The sequence below is a fragment of the Temnothorax curvispinosus genome, unplaced genomic scaffold (assembly GCF_003070985.1).
Source record: "Temnothorax curvispinosus isolate PA1 unplaced genomic scaffold, ASM307098v1 QBEX01007973.1, whole genome shotgun sequence".
NCBI lineage: Eukaryota > Metazoa > Arthropoda > Insecta > Hymenoptera > Formicidae > Temnothorax > Temnothorax curvispinosus.
The window spans coordinates 39,254-53,396 of NW_020217753.1; the positions used below are offsets into that span (position 1 = coordinate 39,254).

General features: G+C 42.1%; 1 protein-coding gene across 2 annotated transcripts; it reads right to left on the bottom strand.

The window, feature by feature from the left end:
• Nucleotides 1-346: 346 nt before the first annotated feature.
• On the bottom strand, nt 347-13,749 carry LOC112457603 (excitatory amino acid transporter 1-like). 2 transcript variants are annotated; one of them, XM_025020763.1, is made up of 7 exons: nt 12,299-13,749; nt 4,634-5,031; nt 3,596-3,784; nt 3,293-3,476; nt 2,512-2,940; nt 2,297-2,431; nt 347-2,222 (listed from the first exon to the last, which is right to left on the bottom strand). In XM_025020763.1, exons 1-7 carry the CDS (start codon nt 12,316-12,318, stop codon nt 2,072-2,074), a joined length of 1,506 nt encoding a protein of 501 aa, XP_024876531.1. In that variant the 5' UTR covers nt 12,319-13,749; the 3' UTR covers nt 347-2,071. The 2 variants fall into 2 exon arrangements, with proteins under 2 accessions (XP_024876531.1, XP_024876530.1); XM_025020762.1 differs by lacking the exon at nt 12,299-13,749 and adding an exon at nt 5,989-6,128.
• Between the last annotated feature and the right edge of the window lie 394 nt (nt 13,750-14,143).

Below are 14,143 nucleotides of genomic sequence, written 5' to 3' on the forward strand. Positions count from 1 at the left end.
CGTTTAAATAAAACATTAATTAAAACATTTAGTAGATTTACGTCACATACAAAATAAATACTACACATTTCATTTTTATTTAGCACATAAAAAATCGCGTTCTTTTTAGCCTCACCTGCAGGTTCCATTTGCGATATGATGCAAAAATTTTAACGAATCATTTTTCTTGTTGATCATTTTCGTTAATTATATAATACAATATATATGATATATGTATAATTATATAATACATATATATACGAATATAACGACATGTCCACCAAACTTACGTTTCCCTTTTAGATAAATCTGGAAAGAGTTCCGCGAAAAATTAACAAAAGGATCTTCGACCAAAAAATTTGCGTAATAGATCAGATAATTTGTTTATTAATCATTTTGTTATTTTTTCCACATAATTTTTTTACATGCCGCGCGAAGACATAATAATTTAGCGGTCATCCTTGTTATGCCAAATGATAAAAGGGTGTAAAGAAAGAAGTGTTTCAACCCTTAAGTACGGATTTTGCTTTTCGTCGTTTGATATATGCTCAACGGTTGAACGCGTGTTTTTTGAAACGTTTTTACATTTTTGTGTCACGGAATTTTTTTTCTTATCGCGCGAAGAAACATGTAAAATGCAGGGACTTGCATGGTTGCATGCCCGTTTTCTCAATCGAGGAGCTATGGAGGCGTGAGATGATCAACGTTGCTTCATACTTAAGGGTCAAGTCCCACAGTAGATTGTTGCTAATGGCATCGAACTCATTAAGTTTGCTTTTATTCGCTGAATATCAGTAGGTGTAAAAACTACCTTCGAGATACGATGGTAATAATGTATGGCACGAACTGCGCGACGATATTTTTTAATATATAATCGCCGCGCGGAATAATATGCGCGAGCAACGTTACATACGTAATTCTCGTTTCTATTGTCCTATATAAAAATAATAAGACTCTTGAGACTCTTTGTCGTGTCAGATAATGATAAAGTCAATTTCTCAGAGCACCGTTTCGCTTTTTATGAATCTTTTACGAGTTCCGCAATCTTAAATGCATAATCATCCGAAGAAACGTAGATAACTCGCGGAAGAAAAAACCGGACTGCGAATTATGCGGCTCGAACGAAATGTAACGTGTTGTATACGTTGCAGTATCTTGTAAGCGTAATTCTTGTCAAACGCAAAAATGGAAGACAAATATACATATACATATATAAGCATATATATATATGCTTATATATTTTACAAGCAAATTCACTAATTAATGGGGCCTACAATTTCTAAAGTTAAAAAAAAATTAGTTTCAAACATAACTTATATTCCAAAATCATCTGTAGAACGCTCGTTGCTCGCACCGCGAGCTACGTGTTAGTAACTGACGTGTAACTGCCCTATTGTTACGTATATTTATATTTTGTATCGCGGAATGGATGTCAATTAAGTGACTACGAAAGTAATTTTTCTCTTTATAGTACTTGCATACGCATAACTGAATGAAGAAATTCGCGCGCCCTCATTGCATTCCGCGTGTATTTGTCGCAGATATGGCATTATGATACGGTACAGTTGATTGCTCCCTTCGTTCGTAGTCTGGTTCGCATATAGGGTAATTAATACTAAACTGATTATTTGACTAATATAAAAGCGGAACACTGAGTACGCAAGAACACTTCGTCAGGATCGCATCTCGCGATCGTCGACCGTCGTTATACGATTGAAAATGTAGATACCCGTCAACGGCGTTATATATATTCCTCAAAATTCTAGGATAACTTATAAAAAACTTTAAAAGAAATTAGAAATCTCAGACATGACACGGCTGTAACAAGTAATATCATGTTGTCGTCCATAAATTTATTTATATTCTCTTAATCCTAATTTTTAATTTTAATTCATTTACTCGTATATATTCTTAAATCCTCGGATTTGACTCCGACTCTTGCAAGCTCAAGAAATTATGGCAACATTCCAACGATAAGCCGCGCGATAAGTGTCGATATGTTTGCCGTGGATGATCCGATCCTCCGATCGCGAAGCGGTTTCGTAATCGTCGGTCGAGGAGACACGGTTTAACGATTAACGAACGTCCCAGCTCATATCGACGTGGTCGCGTGGCAATCGGCTCCGTTTTGCGTTTGCTGCGTGGTGTGCGGCAATGCCGCGAGTTCGTTCCTGCTGAGATGCTGAACGATCCCCGCGCCGAGTGAATCACCGATAACGTTCACGGTCGTTCTACATCGATCTCTGCAAATGCAAACACATCGCGCACATTAAAGATGCTCTTTGTAATCCCGATTCTATCGTAAGCGAGGACTTACAGTAACCAATCGACCGCGATGATTAAGAAGACATCGTTGGCCGGAAGTCGTACCGTGTCCAACACCATCACCATGGTCACTAGGCCGGCCTGCGGAATTCCAGCCGCACCGATACTGGCGGCGGTCGCCGTGATACTAGAAAAAGTATTAGATGCAACAGATAGACCAAATTAGAAACGCAAATCTTTCTTCGCGAGATGAATAAAAGTACTCACCTTATCGCTACCAGCTGTCCGAAGGAAAGGGCGACTTTACGCACTTGCGCAATGAAAATGGCAGCTACAGCTTCGTACAAGGCGGTACCGTCCATGTTCACGGTAGCGCCTATTGGCATGACGAATCTGCTGACACGCGGATCGATGCCGTTTTTCTCTTCGAGACAGCTGATGGCCAGCGGCAGGGTCGCCGAGCTCGAAGATGTGCCGAAGGCAGTGACGAGCGCCTCTGCCATGTGCGATATGTAGACATATGGATTCTTCTTTGTAAGAAGGAAGTACATCCCGGGCAGCACTAGGAAGCCATGTATGAGTAAGGCGACCAACACGGTCAGAAAATACATCCCAAGCTGGCCGACTATCTCTTCGAGCGATTTCATTTCCGTGATCTTTGAAGCGACCAGGGAGAGCACACCGAGCGGCGACAGCCTACGTAACATACGGAAATATTCTCGAGATTCTTAATTCGAAGGCGATTTTGAAGGATATTTCAGAAAATTGAAAAGAAAAAAATTGGAAACAAATTTATAAATAAGTAAAATAGCAGTATGTCAAATCGAAAAGTTCGATAAGACATATAATCAAGATTAATAATAATAGGAATTTAAAAAATAATAAATCAAAAGTTGATAAATTTCTAAAAATGATCTATAGTCGAGATGACACGATAGAATTATCACGACAGAATTGCGCGATCACGATGGTTACGTAACGATTGTGCGAGTCTTTCTTGAGAAAATTAATGCGTTTCGAGAAACGGATGTTTATTTGCGAGTCTTACCATATCACCCAGTTGGTGATCAGCATCATAGCGCCGGATAGCGAGTCGAAGAAGTTCAACAGTGGCTTCGCTTTCGGTCCCATTTTACCGAGGGTGATGCCCAACACCGTCGCGAAGACGACGAGTCCGAGGATGTTGGAGCCCGAGACTACTTTCTCCTCCAATTCCCATTCATCCATGGGAACTAATAGGCAACATTAATTTAAACGTGATATTTACGGGTAAAAATAACTCAAAAAATTGGTCGAAATTTGCTATTTGATTTAATTGAAAATATTCTTCTATCGCTAAAGTGATTATTACCACTGGAATTCTCGGGTAACTTGGGCTCGGTTCGATGCTGGGCGATACACGCTTGAACCAAATTTGGCGGAAACATGTTGCGCACTAGGTCCATCAACGTGTCGATAGTGGAAACGTTTTGCGCCGGCCTTTTGCTTTCCTGTGCGGAACTCCCGACACCAGGTTGGATCGACATGACGAGAATTATACCTAAGATCAGAATTTAACCGACAACTGTTATGCGCTTTCGGCAGTTGGATATTTCGCATTTTTGTCATTCATTTAATCAATCGCGGGGGCAAACGAGCGACGAATAACCTTAGCGGTCGCAATAAAAAATCGGCAAGATAAGTGCGGTGACACAATGACGAGAAATAGAAACTGTTCAGCTGGCGCGATATAATGCTGCAAAAAGAAGAAGAGGGAAAAGTGCGATACGTAAGCAAAGAGTTTCAAGTTATAACCGGTCTAATCTCCGGACTAACGCAATATAAAACGTCATATTTGTCCGACGTTGCAAAATATTGTAAAGCAGCGCGAACTCTCCGCGATAATGTCGCCGAGTAATCTGCCGCTAATTTGTGTTGTCTGTCGCGTCGTTCGCGCTCGATTCTCCGCTCGGCCGTGCGCGTTAATTAACCGAGATGAGTCACGAGAATTCAGGGCTATCAGGCGCATTCCCTCCGCGACCAGATATGTAAATGCCGGCGGGTACTGTTGCGCGGCATCTGCCGCTTGTCGCATCGCGTTTACCGTTTCTGAGAAATGCATCATTGCCCGCGCGCTGTCGCGACGACGATGCGACGAGACGCCACGATCCCTTGAACGCGATTCGCGCCGCTGATGTGAGCAATCGTATCATTTAACCTCGTTATTTAAAACGTTAAACGCATATCCAACTGTACGCGAAAATACGCAATCGTATTTAGCTTTCCGTATTAATTACGCTTATATCTGGACGGAGGTTTCTTCAGCCTTATCGCTCGGCTTTTATTCTTCGCGATACAAAATAATCTTGAACTCGTCGCGACGAGCTAAATCAAGCTTTTTTTCACTGACCTAATATAACCGCGCAGATGGTCGTAGCCATGTAATAGCCGATCGCGCGAGCGCCGATCCTGCCGCTGAGCGACAGATCGAGCGAGCCGATGGCCGACACCAGACTCGAGATAATCAACGGCAGGATCAAGCTCTTGAGCATCCGCAGGAACAGGTCGCCGAAGTAATTGATGTACATGATCTCGCGGGGCGTCCATTTCTCCCGCGTGGTTCGCAATATGATGCCGAGTACCACGCCGCCGACAACGCCGGAGACTGTAAGTATAGTTAGCGCGTTATGGCCCAGACATGATCGCACCTTCTGCCCCCTGGTCTGCGGCCTCTTGCTGGGTTCTTGGGGGTAATACGAGCTCCTCTCCTTGATTTTGCCTTGATTCTCCGTCCCCGATAGCGGCGACCTGGAACGCATTGATAACGTTTTCAACTTTTACAACTCTTCTCTCTTCACGGCAAAATTCTTTTTCCCTTTGAAAATTCGATCATTTTCACTATGAACGTTTTGTCAGGATATTGCTTCGTAGATTCATTATTATAAATAACTCACTAATAACGCGTAAATCTTGAAAGATACGAACTTTAATGCCTTTTAAAACTACGCAAATTGTTTCTATTATATGTATATATTATTTCCTGAGTTTCGAGACAATCTCTCGCGAAAAGATACAGTTATACACCCACATATTTCATCTAATTTGAAAGATAGATACTCTGTCTGGCACTCGACGTGTAAACGTGCCGGCTTCGAGATGACTGCTGTAACATACAGCAGCAGATGCTCGAAGAGTTAATATTCCTCGCAATAAACGTGATTTTTTCGTATTTTCCATAAACCTTGAAAAACTGATAACAATGACATAAAACTTTTTGTAATGGGTGTCTATTCTTACATGTTGACAGGCAATATAACTATACGTTTAATACGTCGAAAAATTTTTTTGTTTTATGTTACATAGATAATATTTCTTCCAAATTACACCAACAAAATCATATAGTAATCTTCGGCGAATTTATAATCATTTACGGGATATTCATGCGGTTAATTCCAATATCAACCTTACCGTTAGCTTTGAAAACATAGGATTTTTATTTCTAAACACGTTTATTTGTGATCGACGTAAGTTAACTAATGAGTCTTTTATTACCTTTTACGTAACGCTTATCTCTTATCGTAATTATCTCATATAACGTTGCAAAAATTAAAGCAAAATATAGTTTAATAAATAGCCTTTAAAATTTGCATATCTAGGTTTTACGAAATTTATTTATTGTTATTTTCGTCATGATTATTACGATCGTCCGATACAATATTTTCTGTTCTCGCATCTCGCTCGAAATCGTAAATAAATTTCGCTTACCCTGTTCCGTCAGCGTCCATAATACTCATACCAGGAATATATAAAACGATTTATAAAATAATCACGAGAATTTAGTCTGCGAAATTAATACCTCATAGCATCGTTGAATATCGCGAAACGAATTACACTTGGAATATACAAAACAATTTATAAAATAATCATGAGAATTTAGTCTGCAAAATTAATATCTTAATTATAACATCGCTAAATATCGCGAAACAATTGCATTTGAAATATTTTCATTTCTGCACTTCTCTCAATTCCCGGACAATCGTACGGTTTATTTCAACAATTAGCACTATTTTATGGTATGTAGATCTAAGATTAACGCACACGGTTTGCACGTTTCCCGATTGTTGGCAGCGGCACTTCACACGACAACGCGTGGCTATAAACAATTCTTCTTAAAACTCAGATTTATCGAACCTGGCACCTTTCGAGGATTACCGGCCTCTTCCGCAGTTAACTGGGAACTGTTTTAAACCATCGACTATTTCAAGCGACACAAGGTTTCAATCTTCTAATTCTCTGAAGTGCACATAATGCAATCTCAGCAGCGTCCACGAAGAAACATAGCCAGAAGATAACCGCATAAGAAGCGCGCGCTTTGTCATGCAGAAAAAGAGAGATGCAAGATATTTCCAATTCGAAATCGGAAAAGTAATACGATTATGCTGATCGATTAGGATTCGATTAAGGCTTGGATAGTAGAAAAATCATCGCTGCCAAGGCGAATCGTCTTTATCGCGATACAGTACGTCAGACAATTAAGGAAGTATCGACAGCACCCACGCGCGTTGCACTTACAAAAGACGAGAAATTGCACTGCGAATTGTCATCGCAGGAACTCTTAACATATTGCAAGATAACGAACGTCGTTCTCCTATTGGAGAACGTCGCTGTTATGTATTTGCGCCAATTGAGAATGTATTTTTATTATTACGTTATATTATGTGCTTGCTAATACGAAGCTGTTACGGAATTAACCGGATCAAGCGAATGATAAGCTTTATATAGTGTCGCGCTTATTGCTTTAATTCGACAATACAGAGCAGGTGCAGCAAATACACGTGGAAAACAAATTAACTTGTCGTCTTAAGATGCAAACGATGTTTTCTCTTTCTTTTTTTTTTTTTTTATTAAAAACCAACACTTTAAATTGCTAATTTTCATTAGATTTCATACAATATTTTTGGAGAATAAAACGCGATCAACTGAAACATGAAGGAATCTCTGATTATTTATAGACGTCGGCGCTACGCTGTGTGGTGTTTCCATGTGGCATAAATAAATACGTCTCGCGTATGCAACCACACGACTTTTGTAATAACTCAAGTTCTAGCAGTTTTTACGATCCGAGCGATGCGATTAAGTAAAACACAAAATTCGTCCCACGCGGTTATGCGGCGTGACGGCGTGTAAAGGAACGTATAAGGCAATGGAGGTGAACCGTGAGCCCATTTGCATGAGCAGCTGAAAGGAGAGTTATTAGAACACGAATACGCACAACTTGTCAATGGTCTATCTTTGTCAATTATCAATTCTTAGGATTAGGCGAAAACCGTCATTGTAAAATGTCACCGACCCCCGATGGCAAGCATCTCGCACGTGCCGTTCAAAAACCGGATAGAGATGCGTATGCCGGCGTGAGTTTTTTTATCCGCGATTGCGTCATCGATCAAGGACACGGGCACGTCTATCTAACGCTCGTTACGAAAGGACGGTGTTGCGTCCTAATACCAATGGTCGCCGATGATGTCATCGATGTTAATATAACATCGCCCAATAAATCTTGATTTCGGTTATTTTGTCGGCAGGGAATGGATATCAGATTACTCGTGTAACTTAACAAGTGGAACGCTCGGAGGCTGCAGCGTGGACCGGGACGTTGAAAACCCGGGGCGGTCTCCGCCAAGTTCTCTCGCGAGCGTCTCGAAGATCTTCCGGGTCTACACGCGAGTCGCGAATGTTATAGGTACGCGCGGCGCGGCGGCGTGACCGTAAACCGGTGCGTGACACCGCTCGAGCCCATTCGAACGTCATTTCTCGCGTGGCTCGCGTTAATAACAAGAAGAAGGAGGATCGCAATGTCGAGCGGTGACAAATTCCCAGGCTAACGAAGCCTTTGGCTACACGGTAACGATGGCGAGCGCGATAGTCGCGCACGCGACGTGGGCGTTCGTCATGGATCGTTTCGCGGATGTTTCCATTATTTCCGTCTCTCGTACCGAAGTTCCGGCGCAAACCCGTCGCGCCGAGATGGTAACGTCACGGGGGAGAGGATCGTGACCTACTTCTCTGTTCTTACTGACACACTGGCCGGTATTTTTATCTTATCGTCAAGAATTCTCTAAACAGCTCTGTACTTCGACACGACTCTGGTCCGGGATTTTTCCATCAAATTTCGCAACGCGATGAATACAGCGAGTGTGAGTTCCCGCGATGAATGAGAATGTCGAGGTAAACGGACGACGCGACGTATGAGATGAGTTTTAATTGCGCCAGTTAATTCGTCGATAGCGCGACACAATGCTCGGCGCATAACGTCATTCGCAGATGCTGCATGACACGATTAGCCTCACGCGACCGTTGAAAAATAATCCGAACATTCCGGACTCGCGGACAGATGGGAAAACATCGTCCCTGAGAATTAATGTCAGACTACGATGATAGATCCCGGCGCGTTTCCGGCCAAGTTACTCTATATATAGTTTCGCATTGTACGGTTTTTTTCCGCGGTTTTATATTACGGTTAATCGACAACATTCATGAATTGCACTGAATACCGAGTTAAAGGGTATCACCTTGCCGCGTGTTCGACGCGCTCGTCTCGAATAACGGTCAATTGGAATCTTTTTCGTTTAACGAGATATATGACGTCGGAAGTAAAAATTTCACGGCTCTTGAACAAATGCCGCCATACGTATTTCGCGGAAAGCATAAAATCGGCGATTGGCTTGGCAGAGCAACTATCCTTTGCGGCTATCCTATACGCTATTAAAGTAGCCGCAAGCTGGTTAGAATGGATTAGCGCGGAAGAATTAAGCGTGGTTAGAAATAAGAATAATAAGTAGCCGCAATTTGTGTGTTAGAAGAGATCAGCGTGAAAGAGATAATTAAGCATTGTTAGAAACGGGAATAATGCAGAGCCCCTCGCGCCGCGCCGCCTCTCTCACGCTCCAGTTTTTAATTGCCCCAAATATAAAGCGAAGCGACGAATGGATGAATAAATCAATAGAGCACAGGTATTAATTGGATTCGAGCTGTTGCAGAATGACACGCGGGCATCGTGCTAAATACTCAATCCCTCGACGTTGGCTCGGGCTAAAAGTTCCAAAATTATCTTCGGCAAACAACTTGTTGAATACGCGCTTACGTAAGAAGTTGCACACAGAAGATTTACTATGCTAGATCTCTCCCTTCGTTCCTCTCTCTCTCTCTCTCTCTCTCTCTCTTTCTCTTGTTTATTTTGAAAAGCCAACGTCATTATTGGACGTAAGCCTAAAAAGATTTTCTGTACTACTCATAATCTCGTTGATGCTTAATATTTCATTCACGGAAAGGAAGAAGAGACGGAAAGAGATAAGGAAAGATGTAAAGGTAGAATTTCTTACTTCGTAAATATTTGCTTCGAATTTTGACGTCTCGGTTTTGACTTTTTTGCATAGTCATTAAGTAAAGAACGTGCGCGTCGAAATGATGTCTGATTTCAGATGTTGTACGGCCGACGGGTAAAAATTTCCATAAAAACCATGCAGCCTTTTGACTTTTTGTATCTTTACCGCCTGTCCTTCTGCATTTGAATTGAATAATTAGCACGCAAACTACGGTAACCGGTTTTACATGGCACGTATTACGCGCGTGCACATTGTAACTGACATCTGTACGGACGATCGGAAGCTGCAAACCTTTGATGAAAAGCGAAATCATAGGAGGAAAGAATGTCTTAATCTCGCGACGTAGGAATCTTATATCGAAGCATTCGTTATCCCGAGTCAATATGATGAATCGATTATAAGAGTAGGTAATTCTATACGCAAGATCTCTCACGCAATATAAAAATAAACGAACGGCACGCGTCTAGTCTGCTAAATCAAATTCTATCGACTGTGGTGATCGCACGAGATAAGAGATACATTTGCAGTTGTAGCGCTTAACGCGATAGAGGCGGAGCACGTATTTCCTTATCAGCAGTAAGGATATACGTGTGCAGCTTCTATGTCGCTCACAGTTTCGCATTCGCGATAATACATTTCATTGGCGTATACCCATCGGATCGTGTCTCAAGCTCGCACTTCTCATTCAACTATAAGTTTTGTTAATCATACATTTCGTTGTTTTTAACTCTTTCTCAATCTATTCTTAGCCCTCCCCTTTTTTATATTTCTTTTTGTAATCGAGCAGCCTACGTCACTAGATTTCAGAATACAATTTGGGCGGTTTACGATTCGCACGAAATTTTTTACAATCTTTTATACCAGGCAACGTAAAAGAGAAGTGAAAAAGCAAAATGCGTGTGTGTGTGTGCAGGCCATGCGTATCAGAATGCACGATACGTGACATAAAGCTATAAATAAAATTTTTTTGCCAATTGTGATCTGTGTCGTCTAAAAGAGGCACGTCCTCTCGAGACGAGAAACTCATCGACGGAACGCACCGTCGCGGAAGCTGTATCTCTACGCACATTCTCATTAGAATTGGCGATGATTTCTTATGCGCTGCGCGCGCGCGCGCGCGGGCGCAACCGTCTTCTCCTCTCTGTTCCTTATCACAAAGAACGGGCTTAACAATGATTTAATGAGCAGCCGTCGAGCACCCGTACCCGCTGTTGCCATTATGGAATTCTGTGCCAATGAATCTCGCTGCCGCTGAATACGATATACGACGGCGGCGTATAATGGATCAACTGCATATATACACGCAGGGTGACTTCCATTCACCGCGCGAATACTCGTCGTTGAAATGCGATTTTGCCATTTTTAATAGCGAGTTGCAGTGATTAAATTACGTAAAATATCTCGTCTTAATCTTCAGATACATAAATCGAACTATCGACATGCTATTTATATATCAGGCGGTGTAATATGAGATAAACGCGTATTACGTGTCTTTTTTCCTTATAATGTTTATTTTCTAATCGTTGCGATATTTTTTGCTATGACAGTCGCGCAGCGAACGATTAGAAGTTTAAACATATCGTATCGCGATAAAATATGCGTCAAGTTACGATGATTTTTAATCGCTTTACACGTTTCAGCTTAACTCTAAATTATTGTTCAGTATATAATTAGTACGTCATTAACTTCTACTATGACTAGAATGACTAGATCGTAACTCTTCATTTACGATTTAATCACTAAATCGTAAATAAAAAGTTACGACCTTTTCATATTCATGGTAGAAGTTAATGATATACTAATTTAAAATTTAGCTTAAATACGATTAAATCGTCGTAACTTGCTAACTCGCGCATATTTTATCACGACTATCGCGTGAGACGTAGCAAAAAATATCATGGGAAATAAAATTATAAGAGAGAAAGTGAGAGACATGCGATATCATCACGAGACAAAATTGAAATTGGTCCTCCTATACGTGTTATTTATTAGCAAAATTAAAATCCATTTAATTAGGCCTAAAAGTCAACATGCAACCTAAATAAACCAATACGAATAATTTATATTTTGCCAAGTGTGTGCACGCAAAAAAGTGATAATTCTTAGAATTAAAAGTATTAAAAAATGCTATAAAGATAATATACACATAAAAGTCTGGAAAAATAACGCTAATCAACTGCCAAACAATTTGAGAGATTGAAACGTTCATACTTATATTTCAAATATTAAAAAACACATTCGAATGAAATAATATGTGAAAAAACTGTTTTTAAAGTTGATTTCTTAAAATTGTCTTTATCGAAAATTACGTGACATTTTTTTATAGGTCTAGACTCCAAATTTCGGGGGAAAAAGGGGGGCAACTGGGTCAAGAGATTCAAATGGCAGAGGGTAAAGTTTATTTGATACACACGTGTCGCATATGGTTATCAGCAGTCTGATGATGATAGCTCATCATAATAAAATGTAAAACAGTCCAAACAAATGACCGAGCAGTTGCGTCAGAATATAAGAAGGAAAAAATCCGTTTCGAGAATGATATTCGCGTACTGTGAGCAAATGCAAACTTGATCAAGATATCGCCGTTTATCAATCATCAATCGCGTCGTTTACAAGTCACAGGGGCAATCGTTAAAGCGACGAGAGGAAATAAAAATAGCGACATTTCACGTGATTGGAGAGATCGTACTTACAGCTCGCTTGCCACTTCCATGATGCGCTTCCTGCGTCCTGTGTGTTCCAATGAGAACCGCGCTCGGCAATCGTTTACATAGAGCGTTCACTTCCAGTTAGCCGGAAGCGGCGGGCGTCCCGATGGGGAAGAGAATCGCCGGAGCTGGATCGTCGAGGGGCACTAAGAGCGAATTTGCCTGCCTCTCTCTCCCCCTCTGTCACTCTCGAGCCGCCGTTTCTTCTCTGAGTGAAACGCCGAGGTGGTGACGCTCGCGGCGCGATTTAAGCCGAGAGGGATGAGACGCGATGGAGGACGAAGGAAAAAAAATTAGATCGAGGACAGGCGCGCGTGGATGACGGGGATGAAGGATTAGATGCTCCAACGTTGATTAAGAGCTAAATCCCGACCGGCCTTTTTTTCTCTCTTTCCCTCTCTCTTTCTCTCTCTCTTTCTTTTTCTCTCTTCCTTCTTCCGACTTGCGCCAGAATTTTCTGACTCGTCGACGCGATTCGGCCGATCGGAAGCTGACGAGCGGCGAGCGGCGTAACGGCGCGCACGAACTGGATGGACACGCTGGGTATCTCGTTAGCCAGGAGAGGATGTATGCTGATGGGGCTCTCAATCTGTGCCACCTTGGGTGGTACGATTACGCTATGGCGATCTCCCCCTACGACGATCTCTTCCTGCCGCTACCGGCTCTAGCCTATCATCGCGATATACTGTTACGAATACGCGCGCGCTGCATGCGGCGGCTACGACCCCATCGGAAGCCACCGGCCAGGTCCCTATTGTTTGTCGGCGGTTTGTCCACTCGATTATGACGATCCAGCGGTGTCCGCGGACGGCGGGGGTGATTCTACTCCCGTTTCGGCTACGCTCGACGTGCCCCTCGCTCGGAAAACGAGCCTTCCCTCTCCGTCTACTCTCTCACTCTCTTCTCTCCTTCCTCCTTCGAACGTCACTCCCGTTGTTAACCCTTTGACGACACGAGGATGCTACTTCGACAGATAACGACGGAGACAGCCCTTGGAGACGGTGGGAGACACGGAAACGCAATAACCGCGAGTGCTCTTTGAGATTCGCAAGGACGATATCACGTCGATCGATGAGCAAACAGCCACCTTTGTTGTTATCTGCAACAGAACATTAACGATGTACGCTGTGATATTAATAGTAGGTACGCTGAATCTTAATATCCCTAATACTTTTTGAAACCCATACCGCAGGATTATTCCCCGCCTATATCGACGTATTTTAGCATTTATTTTTAACACCGCGCCTGTGATCAAACGCATGGATATTAATGAGCAATAATTGCCGATCGTGTTTTTACGTAACGCGCGTCGCGGAACGAGTGCTCTTCGCGAGCGCAAACAAATCCGCTTGAATACATAATCCGATGTCGTTACTGTTTACTCTTTTCGGCGTAACGCGCCCAGCGGCAGATGTGTTTGTCTCGTTAAAGCTTTGACACTTGTTATCCCGTCAATGGAAGGTGCACGTCGTCAAATTTCACATCTTCCTTTTTACTTCAATTTATCTCCGTATTTAATATCTTAATATTACTTTATAAAGAATCTCTCCTTCTTCTCCCACCCCGTCTCTTTATTGCTCCCCCCTCTCTCTCTCTTTGAACTCTTCGATCGATGAATTCTAGTCAGCGCAACTGATGCAACACGTGCGCGGCGTGTAATCTGTTACATAACACGTTACATTTAACGTGAAAGACAAACAGCTGTTGATCCTAGAGGTAGTAAATCAATCGTAACGAAAATAGCGCATTTTATCGAATTGTACATCTCTCCCCCTTCTCAAATTCTCTCTCTCTCTCTCTCTCTCTCTCTCTCTCTCTCTCTCTCTCTCT